The sequence below is a fragment of the Rhinoderma darwinii genome, chromosome 1 (assembly GCF_050947455.1).
Source record: "Rhinoderma darwinii isolate aRhiDar2 chromosome 1, aRhiDar2.hap1, whole genome shotgun sequence".
Lineage (NCBI taxonomy): Eukaryota > Metazoa > Chordata > Amphibia > Anura > Rhinodermatidae > Rhinoderma > Rhinoderma darwinii.
The window spans coordinates 32,696,744-32,714,623 of record NC_134687.1 but is presented as its reverse complement, the minus strand read 5'-3'; the positions used below and the strand labels follow the sequence as shown (position 1 = coordinate 32,714,623).

Sequence of the window (17,880 nt, the reverse complement as noted above, 5' to 3'; positions counted from 1 at the left end):
GATTAGGCGTAAAAACGGCAATACACAGATTTTGTCACCCCCAGTAGGGCTCTCATTCTAGTGTCAATGGAATCAGAAAGTTTCTCAGGCCCCTACCCGTTCTACTCAACATTTACATCCTGAATGGGGAATGGAGCAAGGGCAATCCGTAGCATGATACGTTTCAACGATGCCTCAACTACCAAGCTGCTACCTGTATGAGGTTTTTGCGTCGTGGGTCTTTCTCCCCGACGCATAGAAGATACCATGAATATTGGGGTTTCTTTTTTCTGGTTTTGGTTCCAGTAGTTAATGTGACTTATCTTCCCCATCTACCTGGACCTCAATATTATTCTGCTCCTCTCAATTGGTCTTTACAGCATTGGCAAGTATATTATATGCATCTTCTAACTATACCATCATGCCAGTCACTTTATCCTCCCTGAATGTCAGAGGGTTTAATAGTCATAAGTGTAGATTATTCTGGAAGGAGGCTCTTGCTCTAAAGTGTGACGTTATGTTTGTAGAAGAAACATACTGGTCAACGAAGAACCCACCCAAATGCGCCTATCCCAATATCCTCCATGTTATTTGTGCTTCTGCCACTACTAAGAAGATGGGGCTCCTTATCACTATTAAAAACACTAATGTTCTCCCAACACAAAAGGATATTAGACACTTAGGGCCGTTTCGTTATGTTGGCACGCAAATTAAATAACGTATGGTACATTCTGGTAAATGTCTTCCAAACTACCACCAATTTCGTACCTTGCACAAAATTCAAAAAGTAGCAAAAGGTCTTCTGATCATCATTGAAGTTCTGAATCCCGCTATAGATACTTCAAATGCCCATAGACCTTGTTCTGCCTTTCACCAGACGTTGAATTCAGAAGAATTATACAGTGCGTGGCGCAGTCAACATGGCAACGAGCAAGATTTCACCTTTTTCTCTTCACATAATGGGGTCTACTCTAGAATAAATATATTTTTAGTGAGTAAGACAAGTCTTGGTCACCTTTCCCACTCAACTATTCCTTCCCAACCTTTAGCACGATTACATGGTCTGACCATGCCCCTATTTCCATTCTCCGATCACACATCCCTGCCTCCCTTTGCCTCATGGAAACTAAGTGATCTCATTGTGAATCACCCTACCACTAAAGAACACGTGGAATCACTCCTTAACCCCTTGCTGCTGCCATTCTTTTTGTTTTTTCATTTTCGGCTTTCCTACAATTGAACAATTTTTCACAATTTACCCGTTTTTACTTGTCTTGTTAGACCTCCTAGGGGACTTTAACTATGGAGCTTTGGATCGCTAGCAGAATATACTGCAATGCTAACGTATTGCATTATATCGTGGTTTTTACCGTCTCTAATTAAGTCCTGCCTATGGCAAGGAGCAGAAAGATGAAAGACCTGGGGGCCTTCATTCGGCCCCCAGGCTGCCATGACAACCATCGGCACTCCGTGATCACATTGTGCAGGGGGCGGGCGTTGGGTTGTCCGAGGGGGGCATCACCTCTCTCTAATGCCTTAGAGGCCACGGTCGCTATTGACCGCGGCGTCTAAACAGGCGGGCTCTTAATATTCTGTCCGTTATAGTGAAGTGTCAGGTGTAACACACAGCAAGCACCCACTTAATATGGAGTGGGCTCAGTGTACTTGGAGGTTAATTTCCCCACCTCAGATAATTATTTAACCATATGGAATACCCATAAGGCATATATGAGAGGAATTAGTATCCAAGATGCATCACGCCTCAAAATCTCCAAGTTGGAAACTCACCCCTTCACTCACTTTAGATTTAGGAGATTAGTCCAATACAATTCCGTCTGAGATTTCCATCGGAATGGGACCTGGACCGACAAGGTTTCCGTTTCCATCACCATTCAACGGTGACTGATCCCATGCGAATGGTTTCCGTTTGTCTCAGTTGTGCAAGGGTTCCGTCATTTTGACGGAATGAATAGCGTAATCGACTATGGTATGGACTCTGTCAAAACGACGGAACACATGGTTTCCGTTTGTGTCAGGGTCCCGTTCAGACGGAAAGGGACCCTAGCGCAGATGTGAACGAAGCCTTAGCTGCTTGATAAAAATCACAACCAGATTACTTACCCCAAAAATCATTGAACAATACTACCACGATCTCTAGTATCTTTACGATTCTTCGGACATATACTACCCATTACATACTGAAATTACTACATTTTTAGGATCCTTCAATTTGTCTTCCCTGTTCCCATCAGACCTCACCGCTCTCTCCTGCCCCTTCACTAGTACGGAGGTATTCACCGCAATAAAAGCCTTAAAAGTTGGTAAGGCCGCTGGGCCAGAAAGCCTCAAACAGTAATTATAAGAAAATAAAAAAAAGTCATGCACACTGGCACCATATTTAGCTAGCGTTTATAATATAAACAGCAGAAATGGGGTGTTTTCCCCCCGGAAATGTCATACACAACAATGGTTAGTCTCCCTAAACCAGGGAAAATCTCAGAGATTGGTCAGGCAGTGGCTTATCTACTAACAAACAAAAGGTTCGGGCATGTTGAAATTTAACAGACCGATCCTTCTCTACCCAGACACCTGCCATCGAGGGAGAGTCGGGACACCTGCCATCGAGGGAGAGTCGGGACACCGCCACACACATTAGATGGCCGGCCAGCTTGCCACCAAACCAGCAGGTTCAGCCGACAAATCTAACGTGAATAGCCAGATGATGTATTCTTGTTTACCTTGATATTTCTATACAAGCTCTCACAATATACTAGAATATATGTATGCGGAGTCTCCCTGCGTGGCGGCACATTAATCTCATTTAGAGTTTTTTTTTTTTACAGATGTACCGTTCTAAACTAAATATGTTCCTCTCAGCATGGGGGCAGCTATGGAGGATTTATACTGTGTAGAGGGCCGGTTTTGGGGGGGCATTATATACTGTGTGGAGAGCCAGTTTTGGGGGGGCATTATATACTGTGTGGAGGGCCAGTTTTGGGGGGCATTATATACTGTGTGGAGAGCCAGTTTTGGGGGGGCATTATATACTGTGTGGAGAGACAGTTTTGGGGGGGCATTATATACTGTGTGGAGGGCCAGTTATGGGGGCATTATATACTTTGTGGTGGCAGACCGCTATGGGGGCATTATATACTGTGTGGTGGCAGCCAGCTATGGGGGCATTATACTGTGTGGTGGCAGCCAGCTATGGGGGCATTATATACTGCGTGGTGGCAGCCAGCTATGGGGGCATTATACTGCGTGGTGGCAGCCAGCTATGGGGGCATTATACTGCATGATGGCAGCCAGCTATGGGGGCATTATACTGTGTGGTGGCAGCCAGCTATGGGGGCATTATACTGTGTGGTGGCAGCCAGCTATGGGGGCATTATACTGTGTGGTGGCAGCCAGCTATGGGGGCATTATACTGCGTGGGCGCAGCCAGCTATGGGGGCATTATACTGTGTGGGCATTATACTGGGTGGTGGCAGCCAGCTATGGGGGCATTATACTGCGTGGGCGCAGCTATGGGGACAATATACTGTGTGAGGAGCACTATGGTGCAATATACTGTGTAGGTGCAGGGTCAGGGGATATATTATATACAGTAGTATACAGCAGGCTCAGGGGATAAACATTAATTCAATGGCATAGCATGCAAATAGGGGGCGTGGTGTGTAAAAAGGTGTGGCCTAAATAATCGTTCAATAATCGCAATCGAGGTTACATGTTCAATTCATTATTATTTTGATTGGGGTCATAATTGTCCAGCCCTAACTCAAAAGAAACCCATACGAAAATGGGGAGAACATTCAAACTCCATGCAGATGTTGCCATTGCTCAGATATAAACCCAGGGCCTGTGTGCTGCAAGGCATCACTGAGCCACTTTACTGCCAAACGGGGTGAGACTGCCATTCATGGAATAGTGCGGGTTTGACTAGGGTACATCACTAACTAGTGCAGCGGTCAGCAAGCTTCAGCACTCCAGCTGCTGTGAAACTACAATTCCCAGCATTCTATGACGGCCTTTGACTGGAATCATAAAGCATTTGGCTGTCAGGGCATGCGGGTAGTTGCAGTTTTACAATAGCTGGAGTGCCGAAGGTTGCCAACCCCTGAACTGGTGCAACTGGAAAGCTTTGTGTAGGCAGACAAGTTGTGGCAGCAGCCTTACCACTAATGATTGGTCTTGTGTGGGGTGGATATCCTCACTTTCTACCGTCCGCCGGCAGTCTGAGCATACCCACAAGGGAAGGTGCATCTTGGCATTGGTTTTTGGAGATGTGGAAAGTGCTAGTTTGCTTGAATTTTTTGTGCCGCACTCCGAGAGTGTAAGGTCTTTTCGTTCGCTTCTACAGAGGAGGCAATGTTCTCCGGTGGTGTAAGGCGCCCTTTGACCTAGGCCAAATGTAAACGGTGCCTGGCAAAAAAAAAATAGAAATTAATAATAGATCTTAGAAGCAAGCATCCAACATCGAATATATTCCAAACACACATAAAACAACCATCACTGTCTGGTATCCAGTTCCAAGACCTAAACTGTGTGCAGAGCTCTGGTGTCTTCCCTACTGCTTTCTATGAGACAATTAAGTTCCGGTAAATGCTACACCAAACTAATATGGCGGCTATATCACTATGTATATTGTGCATCTCAATGAACTCCTATGAGAGGGTCACAATACTCAGTTTCCATTGTGATCTTTTTCCCTGTGAGTAAAGCTGCACGGCCTGAGGCTGCTGTGCGGTCCCAGCTATATCCCCCATTGTATGCACTGCTTAGTATAAGCTTGTACCAGGGTCATACACAAAGCTGGCCAATGGTGGCCAAGCACGTAAAATATGTCACAATATTGCAATGTATATTCATGATCAATCATTAAAGGGATTGCCTCCTATTGGGGTATATGGATGTCATAAAGGGGAGACCCCCCCAGCTCGGGATATCCCTCCATCAGCAGGAATGAGGATCTGCTCCATCCTCCGTTCTGCTGGACTCAAGCCATCCATGTATTACATAGACGCACTCTTGATCGCTCCGTTCCCAATGCTACATCATAGGACAACACATATGCAGCAGAGCAATGGGAAGATGGAAGAGGACGAGGACGGCTCCCAGGATAGTCCCGTTACCTTCAACCGGAATGTGTTTAGACATCACCGTTACTTGCAGTGGGAAATCTGCATAAATAAACTTGCAGATTTCCTGCGGATAAGAGACACAGAAGTGGAGGATAGCCTTTGGCATAACTCCTGAGTAACCACGTTGGCTGAGAATAACTAGTGTTCAGCTTGGTGTGTACAGGCTAGATGTGACCTTGCAGCGTTCCCTGGACGGTGTGCAGCCGGCTGATCCATTGTAGGTGCACGCTGTATAAATACTAGAGGATGTGCAGCGCTGCATGTACAGGAGATCTACATGCGCCAGGCTGCGGCACGATGCCGGTAAACTCAGTAACCTCTGGAAAATGTGTTTCTGTGCAGCGCATGTCACATAGAAGCCTCATGAATCACGGATCTTTCATTGCCGTGGTATGGGGGAAAAGGCAGCACATCCTGATCAGTCACAACGGGGAGATGAGCACAGGTTTTGCTTTCCAAGTACAGGCGTCCCTGTGTGCTACGATATTTAACAAACGTGATTAAAAGCCAAAATACTTGACATCAATGTTAATGAGGGTCTGGCCCCCCGGGACCTCCACAATGATTAGGACGAAGGGGCCACGCCTGTGTGTGCAGCTTTGTCTGGTAATTCTGGCTTTGTCTGGTAAGTTTATTCACTTGTATGGGGCTGGGTGCATATGTAAAGTGCGGGAGCAGGCGGTGCAGTAATGGTACCAGACTTATGCCAAGTATGGGCCATCAATGTTCAGACCTACAAAATCCTTTAGAGGACAGATGACCAGAGGACAAGAATCCCCAATTGCCTCCAATCATTAGTCCAAGGTTGGTACAGTACACAGGAGTGAATTCATTATTTTAACAAGTTTACTATGAATAGACGGTGTGATTGTACAGAGGTGTGCCCAGCGGTCCGGACTGGCACTCCTATGAATTATACATATGGAAAAGGTCACAACACTAGAGAAAGCCCATAAATAACTGCAGGGCCATAGCTTGAATACAGCCACTCACACGACTATTTCATGCTGAAGCCCATTCTGGGTTATTTGTGCCCTTGGTATGGTCTGCAAATTCACTTCTGTACCCACACGGACTATGCCATGCCCCCTCATTTTGGAGCAGTCCACAGCTTTGTGGGCAGCTCTCAGATTTGAATGGGTACTGCCAATCAGCGTCATACACTTCTCATCGTTCCCACCCAGCTTCTTTCACTGCAGACACACGCGTCGGAAGAGAGAAGACACATCAGCTCCAGGCGTCAGAGGGTACAGTTGAATTTGCAGCAGCATCACCGTGTCAGGTAAGCATAGCAAACTCCCTAGAGACGAGCATATTACCTTCTCGGACGGCTGCAGCCCATGTATCTTCTCTGTCCAACGCCACGGTTGGAGGACCTGTGGGTGACGTCACGCTGTGTGTGTCTGCAGTGAAAAAAGCTGGGTGGGAATGATGAGAAGTGTATGATGCGGATTTGTCAGCGTCATACACTTCTATTCACAACACCCAGTTGGTAAATCGAGAAAACACGCCCAGTTGTCCATTGAAAAGCTCATTTGCATAAATATATTCATAACTTGGGCAAAAATGATCGTTTTTCAAAAAAAACTAAAAAAAAAACTGCTGTTCTCTACATTGCAGCGCCGATCACATGCAATAGGAGATAGGGATTTGATAATCTGGTGACAGAACCTCTTTAAAGGAAGGGTGTCGCGAAAAAAAAAAAAATTATATCAATTTGCTTTTAGTGTTTTATTTAAAAAAATAATTATTTATTTGTGTGTTTGCGTTTTACTTTTTTTTTTCTCTAACTTTTTCTCCACTATGGGGGCTGCCATTTTTTTTTTTTCATCTCTGTATGTGTCGATTAACGACACATACAGAGATAGAATACGGCACATACATCCCCATAGAGAATGCGAACGGGAGCCATTTTCTTGTGTAAGATGACTACTTCCGGTCGCGGCTTCCGGACATGTGTTCAACAGCGTGCGGACGGACCGGAGGGATTGGCGGCGGCAGGAGCAGGTAAGTTATGTTTGTGTATGTTCGTGTTTTAGTGTGTGATTAACACTGTATGTAAGCCTACTACACTGTGTATTCGCTCAAAAAAATGGCGGCACACAGTGTAGGAGGTTTCAACATTTAACCCCCTCCTTTCTCCTGCCACTAGCCAGGATAAGGGAGGGGGGATTGTTTGAGGACGCTAGAGCGAGTGTGTCTTCTCAAATTTTGCAGCATAAAGCAAAGTGGTTGGGAATTGCTCCCTCTAGTGACCAGCACAGGGAAATGTTATAAATTAGAATCTAATTTATAATATTTCCTGACTCGTGAAAAAATAAAAAAAAATAAAACAATGTCTAATCATGTATACACTAACTGTTTAACTAAAAAAATAAATAATAATTTCTAGCGACACATTCCCTTTAAGGATACAGACAATCTTTGTTTTTCCTCCCCGCCTTCCATAAGCTGTAACTTTACTTTTTCGTCTACCTAGCCATATGAGGGCTTGTTTTTTGCGGGACAAGTTGTAGCTTTTCATGGCACCATTTATTGTACTGCATAATGTACGGGAGAGCTGAAAAATTATTTTTTGTGGGGTGAAATAGGCAAAAAAAAACAACAAAAAAAACAGCGATTATGCCACTTTATGGAGATTTCGATTATAAGGCGTCTGTCAGGCCTACAGGTTGATTCAATTACAGCGATACTAAATTTATATATGCTTTGTTTTTTTATGCTTTACCACTTTTAGAAAAAAAACAAAAAAGACTATTTGCTGAAACAAAAAAAATAACATAAAATAAATATATATATGTCGCCACGTTCTTAGAGCCATAATTTTATTTTTCCATTTCGGGGTACATGCCCCTTTTTAATCTATTATTTTGTAGCGCAAAGGTGACCAAAAAAAACAGCAATTCGCGCGATATATCTATATCATACAGACAAAAGTTTCAACAAATTCCAACAAATTGAAACAAAACGTGTATGCAGGTGCAAGAACGCCTGGGACGCCATTTTTTGATCTTGCACTCCTCCCATTCTGCCCTGGGTGATTTTAAATTAGTTTAATGCTGGTTCCTACCATCCCCAGATATATATGTAGGCTTAGTCCAAGTTCTAGATGTATGAGCAGAGTAAGTTCCCACCTTACAAAGGTCGCCTTGTCGTGGCAGGTGGACAAACACTTTTTGAACAAAATGTGCGCTAAGAACCTCCCTATTATAAATAGATTTAGCAGTAATGCATATTTATTTATATTTAGCGGTTTAGGTGACATCTGTGTTCATAGTGTGAGGTCGCTATAATATATATATATATAAGCATATACACACACACACACACACACTTTTAAGGGCATTCACAGAGCAGGTTAGACACTATATTGTGATAGTTCAGACTTCTACGGACAGGGTGAAACCAGTTAAGCAAACTTATTTTTTTTGGGGTGGGGGAAAAAATGGTAAAAGGGGGGGGGGGGTTTAGCTTAAAAATATTTTTTTTTTTGGAACATAAACAAAAAAAAATGTTTTTTCTTTATTAGTCTTCCTAGGGTTCATGAACCAGCGATCGCTTGCATGATATACTGCTATACCAATGTATTGCAGTATATTGTGATACTGACCGTGACCTTTGAAGCCCTGAAGCAGGAATTAAGGGGAGTACAAAGGTGACATGACAAGCATCGGCACCCGACCGATCATGTAGCGGGGGGGGGGGTGATGGCCAATTGGAGGGGGCTGCCCCCCTGATTCTACCATCTTTATAGGTCTACTCCAATATAAGACAATATTTCACATACAGCCCCTTACCTGTGGGACGCCTGTGAAATCGGAACTGAGTGGTCCATCTGTGAAAGGGGTACCGTTTAATGCCATCTGGAAAAACAAAAGTCATATTTTTATTAAAATTATTAAAAAGAGAAAATTTAGAACAGGTTACGCCAGGGCTGGACAAGTTGATCTGTGTGGTACCAGCCTGACGTGGCTCATGCAACTGGAGCAGCACAACGTGACCACATGCATGGCAATGGACATGAACCCACTATAGTACCCACTCAGTATTTCTAGCATTGTGCTCAAACAAACCATGAATGGGCAATATTTAATATCTACACATCTAAACCAAGTGTGTATGTACAGCAGGGCATTGTGGGGACACGTCCTTGCCATAATCTCCTCACGACATCATATGGAGCCGTCTTTGTGGCCATTTCACACCATCTGTTTGACCACAACCGCCACAAACATGTAAAATAGTTCTACAGAAACGACCACGTGCGAGGCCATGAGCAGAAGTCACACTGTTGCCCTACCCAAAAAAAGTCGGGTTTATTGTGCTATAAATGTCTTCGGTTAAGGGTTATGTCCACATCTGCGTATGAGGCTCGGTCGCTGATTCTAACAAAATTTGCTGCGAAAAATAGCGCAGTTTTTCCTGTCAAAACAACTAACACCCCAACTTGCCCCATTGTAAGTCAATGGTATCCATTGGGCAGCACTGGTACCGGTCATGCGACAGATGGGGCCCTGCTTCGTGGTTTCCGTTATAAATGGGAGTGGCGCAGATGTGAACAGAGCAGGCGGCCACTTTCCCACCTGCGTATTTTGCATTAGTCTCCTCATCCAGCCAATGGCTAAGCTTTGATAGGGCATCCTGATCCTAAAAGTGTTACTCTGCTTAAATTTAAACTGCACCGAAAAACCGCATACGTTCATACTGCGACTTGATGCGTTTTTCTATGCTGTTCTAGTTCGCACAAATTCATGGAAAACAAAACGCAGTTTTGGGATGTGATTTTTCGATGCCGTTTTAACCACAAGGTCTGAACACAACACCCTCACGGCTACAGACACAGGATACAGCTGAGACCTATGCTAGGATGATACAATTGTAGATCAAGTGTAGCAGACTAATGACGAGGATAGAATCATGCCGGCACCCACAGCACCGCCAGACACGAATACCAAGCTGATCTTCATGAAATCATCCGCTCACGTCAAATAATAATTCTGTTACCAGGCTGTGATAGTCTAAATTTAGACAACAAAATTATAAGAAGCAGGAAGAGCCCGCCGGAAGAAGAAGACTGGAGACCAGCTGACTAGGTGTGTACAACAGCCGAGGTGGCGGCCAGGCGTCCAAGACGTGAAAGCGGTCTTCCACAGAGAAAACTGGAGGTCTGTCCTGAGGATAGGCTATCATCTGATCGGTGTGGATCCGGGCTCTCAGAACCACTGCCGATCAGCGGTTGTGAAGGGGCCGTGGTGCTAGGTCACGCTGCTTCCCCTTTATCGCTCAATACTGTCTAACGCCGGCACAATTCTAGCAGAGGTTCGCAGTATTACAGCCTTCTCCCGTACACTTGAATAGGAGAAGTCTTTAAGACCGTGAACCCCCGCTACGAGTATTGATCAGCGTGAGCGATGAAAGGGAATCATCACTTGAACGAAAACCACGCCCCCTTCAAAACAGCTCATTGGCGGTGGTTCTGAAAGTCGGACACTCACCGATCAGATAATGATGGCCTATCCTGAGGATAAGCCCGTCAATTTTCTCTCCTCGGAAAACCCCTTTAAGATTTCTGTTTAACCACAGCCATAAGGGTATGTTCACACACAAACTCAAAAACGTCTGAAAATACGGAGCTGTTTTCAGACGCTTTTGAAGCCACTCGCTTTTTTTACGGCCGTTTTTGGAGCTTTTTTCACTAGGGTCAATGAAAAACGACTCCAAAAACGTCCCAAGAAGTGACCTGCACCTTTTTCACAGCCGTTTTTTTTACGCGTAAAAAACGCAGCAAAAAACGCTCCGTCGGAACAGAATGCGGTTTTCCCATTGAAATCAATGGGCAGATGTTCGGGGGCGTTCCGCTTCCGATTTTCCAGCCGTTTACGGACGGAAGAACAGCCAAAAATAGGCTGTGTGAACATACCCTAACAGTTCACTAATGCACGTAATATAACCCAAAGTAATACCCCTGCGGCTTCCACACTGCAAGGCCTGAAAGGGTGGCAACCCCAATTTTAAGCACAATGGGGCAAATTTCCTAAGAATGGCCATTGGTATGGTCTGGTGCCTCTTAAAAAAAATAAAATCTTGTGCAGTAACGATAACCCCCCCCCCCCCCCCTTTTCTCCTACGTGTCTTGTTAGGAGGAGATGTTCCTCGCGGTTTCCTGGGAGTTTGCTAGTCTGACTATGCCCCCACTATGTGTATTGCAGCTTTTGCTCTTCTGTGTTTTCACTTATGATAATCTAGAACTGGAGTCCAGGCTCCCCATGTCTTCTTCCCTTCCATTCCCCTTTCCCTTCTCTGTACTTTTTCTATTCTCTCTCTTCCCGTCCAGGGTAATGTGCCTCACTTCCCCCGATTGCGTTCATTAGTCCTCATTGTACCTTCTGTTGTATAGGAGTCTGAGCGGTTTGTTTGTTTCTTTTTCTCATCCTTACGCGGTGCTCTTTTTAGGCTCATTAATGCTGCGGATACAGAATGTCCTTTGTACTGGGATGTGATGCGCACCTTTTTTGTGGTCTTCCTTTAGTGTATGGAGGTTTTCCCTCCACTGTGTTTTATATCTGTGTGTATTGTAAAAAAAAAAAAAGGAAAAAAAAATCCTGTGCTGTCCACACGCCAGAAAGTGAAATCTAGAAACAGCTACTACCATAGAGGTCTACTAGGAATAACACCAGTTTCTGGAGTCAATTATAGTAAATAGGCCCCTTCTGATTAGAAATTGCCATGAGCAGTGGAAAACAGCAAAGAGTTGCACAAATATGACAGCCCATAATTGGCGACTTTAATGCCTACCTGACGTGATGCGGTTAATTCATTTCCCCCAATGTACACTGGATGGCCAATATTACAGACACCGGCCTTTTCACGACTGGAGCTTCCCTGTATGGAGATTAGTGACCCCGGACGCAGCATGAAACCTAGTGAGCAACTTTCCCGTAGATCAGTTTTAGTGTGAACCCACATTAGAATTGGAAATCGAGAGATCTGAGCGACTAGAAAGAGGCATAGTCATCGGTGCTAGACTAGCCAGGGACAGTCCTTTCCGCAGTAAAAGTAAAAGAAATTCATACTTACCCGGCCGTTATCTTGGTGACGCGTCCCTCTGTTGACATCCAGTCCGACCTCCCTGGATGACGCGGCAGTCCATGTGACCGCTGCAGCGGTCACATGGGCTGTGACATCATCCCGGGAGGTCGGACTGGAGGAAGAAGCAGGGAGTTCTGGGTAAGTATGAACTTCTATTTTTTTTACAGGTTGATGTATATTGTGCTCGGAACGCACTGTCCAGGGTGCTGAAAGAGTTACTGCCGATTGTTTAACTCTTTCAGCACCCTGGACAGTGGCTATCCCCTGACGTCACCTAGCAACGATCCCATAATTACGGGTGCACACGCGTAGTCACCCGTAATTACGGGAGCCCCATAGACTTCTATGGGCTGCCCGTGCCGTAATTACGGCCTGAAATAGGACATGTTCTATATTTAACGGCAAACGCACCTTCCCGTAAGCATATGGGGAGGTACCTGTGGCCAATAGAAGTCGATGGGCCCGTAATTACGGGCGTTTTTACGTTCGTGTCCATGGGGCCTAAGGGAAACAGAAAGCAAAGACTCCAGTGGGAAAAAGCATAAACATGGTTTCTCTGAGCAGTGGAAAAACGGCCCGGTCAGATGAATCCTGATTTCTGGATCACCATGCTGAGGGGAGGGTCAGAATTTGGAGCAGGCAGCATCGATGATCTCTTCCTGTCCGATGTGAACAGTTCAGGCTGGTGGAGGTGGCATGGGGAACGTTTTCTCGGCACAGGCCCTCTAATACCTGTGGATGGACATTTGAACAGTAGGACTTACAAAAGAAAAAAAACCAAAACTATACTCACCTTTCATGTGGCTCCCAAGGCAACGCATCTCTGCTTCTCCAGCTGGTCACTGCGCAGGCGGCCTCCTGTAATAATGTTTCATCACAGGCTGTAGAAGTCACATGAGATAAAACGTTATCACAGAAGGCAGGCTGTACAAAGACCGACTGGGGTGGCACAGACGCGTTGCCATGGAAGGAGGGTATCACTTTGTTTTTTTTTCCTGTCTGCCTTTTTCAAAAGTGGTCCGTCTGGACAAGTATCTACACACCATTTGGTGCAACGATTCGGATGGATTTTCCTGCGGGGTCCAAGTCAAATAGGACTGCAAACTTTTCCGCAGCATATCCCACCTGTGGGAGCATAGCCTAAATGGAAGCCATAACACTAGTGTGAACAGAGCCTCAACATTATCTGACTTCCATCATTGGTACATGACACATCACCCTGTAAGGCCTCATGCACACGACCGTGCTCGTAATTACGACTCGTAATTACGAGCACGGGCGGGCACGGCCAGCCACGGGCAGCCGGCCGCTTTTGCGAGCCGTGCTCCCATTATCAAGTATAGCAGCACGGCCCGTAAAATGAAAAAATAGAACATGTTCTATTTTTTTTTTTAACGGCACGGGCACCTTCCCGTGAGAAAACGGGAAGGTACCCGTGACTAACAGAAGTCTATGGGCCCGTTATTGCGGGTCGTAATTACGACCCGCAATAACGGGTGTTTTTACGGTCGTGTGCACGAGGCCTTACTCAGTAAAAAGTCTCATCAGTTTATTCCATTGATCTTTGAAGTAGAAGTTGAAAACCTGTGTGTTGTAGTAACAGCGAGTTACTACAACATCATGACCCCCCTGAGGGGAGCGCTCCCATGACGCTACTGTTCAGGGTTTCTTTACACGCCATGGGAGGTTTACTACAAATAGGAACACCCTGGATTGAATTAACTGGGTACCGACGAGGTCACCATGAATTTGGCAGCGCACAGATTATACAAGTTGTCATGAATAGGTGATATGGTTATGACAACCCCTTGACATATACACGATTAGGACATGTTGATGGGTAGATGTTCACTTTTGTCCCCATAGACATTGAATGGAGTAGCAGGGCCCATACGTGAATGCAGCTCCATTCAAACTCCTCCTCAGGGATCGAAACCCCATTCGAGTGATAATGGGGGTCTTAGTGCTAAGGCCCCCAGTGATCGTATGTTTTATTAGCTATCCTGCGGTACCGGGACATTTTAAATATGGCGGTATATATGGAGTAATAATAAATAATACCTGGTGCCCTCCAGTTCTACCCTCCCACCTTGGATCTGCCGTTTTAGGGTGCCCTCTGTGCGGTCTTAATTTGGCTGCAGCGCTTCTTAGGTCTTGTTCCCATGGGTCAGATAAAACTTTGTAGCGTATCAGACCTAGAAGTAGCAGCATATTCCATTCAAGAAACCAGTGTTTTTGGCGGAAAGAAAAGAAACACTTATTTTCTCAGTTGCGATTTTTGCGGTGGAGTCGCAGCAATTCCACTGCAAAAGTCACAACACTTGGCTATTTGTTGCAGATTTTACATCCCCATTAAATTCAATGGGAAAAACTCGCAACAGAAAAGCCACGAAAATGCAGCATAAAATCCAGACCGCAGGTCAATTTAACAACGTTTTTCGCTGCAGGTTTTTTTCCCCCGCAGTGTGGACATGCGATTTTCTAAATCTCATCTACTTTAAACGCTGCGGAATTTCTGCACAGAACTCCATTGTGAAATTTCTGCAGAATTTACGCTACGTGGGAACCCGGCCTTAGACTACGATTCTGAGGCACTCCTACTGTTCTCGGATTGGTCAGAGCTGCTCACATGTGAAGTTATGTCCAATCCGTGAACAGAGGGGGTGTCAGACTCAGCCATTTTGAGCCAACACAGTGTTACCTTAAAACGGCAGACCCACAGGAGAGGGGCACAACTGGAGGGCACTAGGTAATATTACTTGATATCCCCCATCACATTTATAATTTTGTCCTGAGACCCGAGGGTCGGTTTAGGATTTAATGTCCACACAGAGATTGTACCAGTCATTTGCATTCCGGGAAGTAGAATAATTAGACTAGGGTTGCACGATGCATTGAAACTTCGATACGGTTTCGATACCGTGCACCCTCAAACGGTTTGATACCGTTGTTTCATGTATTTCGATACTAAGCTGTGCGGCCGCACAGCTAAGTATAGTAATACATAAACGTAGTTAGAGCAGGGCTGCGGCTGTGTAATACAGCCACTGCCCCGCTCCCGAGTCCTGACAAGTGCGCGCGTTCAGTGTGACGTGATGCGACCAGCGCTACACTAACGAGCGCAATACTGAATACAGAACATGGCGGGCGCATGGCAAAACACCTTTGTGTTCTGTCTTCAGTGCCTGATCCGCCGCTAATTAGTGCAGCGCCGGCCGCATCACCTCATGCTGACCGCGCGCACGCACACTTATTATCATTGAAAGACCACAGGGCTGTCTGCCCATATTTCCTGTTAGGGCATACTTCAGTATGTCCTAACAACTACCTGTGTACTATCAGTAGCTATTACACAAGCTAATATAGATACATGCCAGTACATTAAAGCTTAGAAATAAAAAATAATAAGGTAATGTTAAATTTAAAAATAAAACATTTTTTTTTACAATAAACCAATCTCAACACATAAACTAGACACATTCGGTATCGTCGCGACCGTAATTACAAATGGATAGCGTCATTTATGATGTTTAGGCGGTTATAAAATAAAAACGGTTTTCTTTCACTTGTTAATGTGAGGCACGAGGTGTTATGAATTTTGAACCTCCCTGTGCCTCACATTAATAGTAATTAACCAATCATGTATCCCTCACATTAACCCAATGTTGTCCATTATGACTGAGGAACATGATGGGGTTAATTACTATTAATGTGAGGCACGTGGAGGTTCAAAATTCATCACACCACGTGCCTCACATCAGAAAAATGGAAGAACTTTTTTTTCATTATTAATTGTTGGCAAAGTATCGTTTTGGTATCGAGTATCGCAATACTACACGAAGTATCGGAATCGAAGTCCAAATTTTGCTACCGTGACACCCCTAATTTAGACAAGGCACTGAACGATCTGACGTAGGAAAAACTTTCACTGCCTCAGTTAAGCTGTTCGGGGCGTGTCTGACAATTTTGTTGACTGTTTCCAATAACAACCACCAGAATTGTGAATGGACTACAAGAAAGGCTGCAATGCAAAGTTGAGATAGATTCTTAACTTTCTATGCAGATTTTAGGTAGGTTTAGCCCCCAGCGATGCTGTAGACGCTCTACACACGTGACTGCTGCAGCCAATCACAGGCTGCAGTGGTCACATGTCAGCACATCACTGCAAGCCAGAATACAGAGAGCAGAGGAGGACCAGGCTGGCATTACCAGGGGAGCAACAAAAGTTGGGAAAGGGAATATACAGATTTTAATTTATTTTTTATTGTTTTTTTTGCTGTTCTGCAGCGGCAAAACCGCAAGTAAATCTGAACGATCCGGTACGGATTTGCCTGTGGCATCCTCCAGATTGTTTGGAGTAGAAATATGCACGCATGAAAGTCTATGGGGCCCTACTATACCTCCATGTGCCTCTGATTTTATTGGAAGCTTATTGTTTTTTTTTCCGCCAGACCAATGCGGAATCCAAAATAAATATATCCTACCTTGTTCCTCTGAATTGTGTATTACCAAGCAAGACTTATTCTTCCCTTTTACGCTTGCTTATAGGGGAGAGGGCTTGGTACGGCACACAGAATCCCTAAGACACTGTAGTACAAAGCCTAAGGCCTCACGCACACTACTATTTTTGCGAACGCAATTTATCCGCATCACCTCATGCGGACCCATTAAATTTCTATGGCCCCATGCACATGACCGCGATTTAGGCCCCATGCACACGAATGTGTTTTTGCGGCCGCAATCGACCTGCAAATCTGCGGGTGAATTGGGGCCCTGTTCATTTCTATGGGCCCATGCACACGACCGTGGTTTCCACAGTCCGTGCATTGCCCGGGACGTGTCTTATTACGGCCGTATTTTGCGGTCCACGCTCATTGAAATGAATGCACACGACCACACGGTCCGCAATTTGCGACCAGCCCGCAGAGGACTCTGCGGCCGTCCGAGCCGCATATCACAGGCCGTGCACACCACTGCGGTCGTGTGCATGAGCCCTTAAAGAGGCTCTGTCACCAGATTTTGCAACCCCTATCTGCTATTGCAGCAGATCGGCGCTGCAATGGAGATAAGAGTAACGTTTTTGTGCCGATGTGTCCTCGCTCGTCTGACACGATGCAGGACCTGTGAGTGACGACACAGCGTGATCTCTCGAGAACACGCTGTGTCTGCACTGCCAGAAGCTGGGTGGTAACGAAGAGAAGTGGATGATGCTTCTCGTCAGAACACCCAGCTAGTAAAAGAAGTAAAAACGCCCCGATGTACGCACATAATACACGCCCAGTTGTAATTTTACTTTTCAACACGACCACTTGTACTTTTGCAAGCCTCATTTGCATAAATACAAAAATGGTCATAACTTGGCCAAAAATGCTCATTTAAAAAAATAAAAACGTTACTGTAATCTACATTGCAGCGCCGATCTGCTGCAATAGCAGATAGGGCTTGCAAAATCTGGTGACAGCCTCTTTAAACTAATCTGTGCAAATCCAGATTCCAAGAACTCAATTCTGGTGAATTGTTGGGGGATCAGTGAATCCAGATGACACAATGATGCACAACAAGTTTTTTGCGGTCCGACGGGCCATAGCGGTCTGAAGGTCTTGTGTACCGCAAAGTCAATACGGTCGTGTCCATGAGGCCTAAGCTCATCCGTGTGCAGTCATATAGGCTC

General features: G+C 45.2%; 1 protein-coding gene across 3 annotated transcripts in view; it reads right to left on the bottom strand.

The window, feature by feature from the left end:
* The window catches only part of FAM193A (family with sequence similarity 193 member A), a 135,926-nt gene that overhangs the window by 47,731 nt on the left and 70,315 nt on the right, over positions 1–17,880 (bottom strand). For all 3 annotated transcript variants that reach the window (XM_075857209.1, XM_075857191.1, XM_075857199.1), the window contains exons 2-3: positions 8,918–8,983; positions 4,156–4,401 (exon numbers count right to left, since the gene is read on the bottom strand). In XM_075857209.1, the coding sequence (XP_075713324.1) occupies positions 4,156–4,401; positions 8,918–8,983 (312 nt within the window). The remainder of the gene's footprint in view (positions 1–4,155; positions 4,402–8,917; positions 8,984–17,880) is intronic.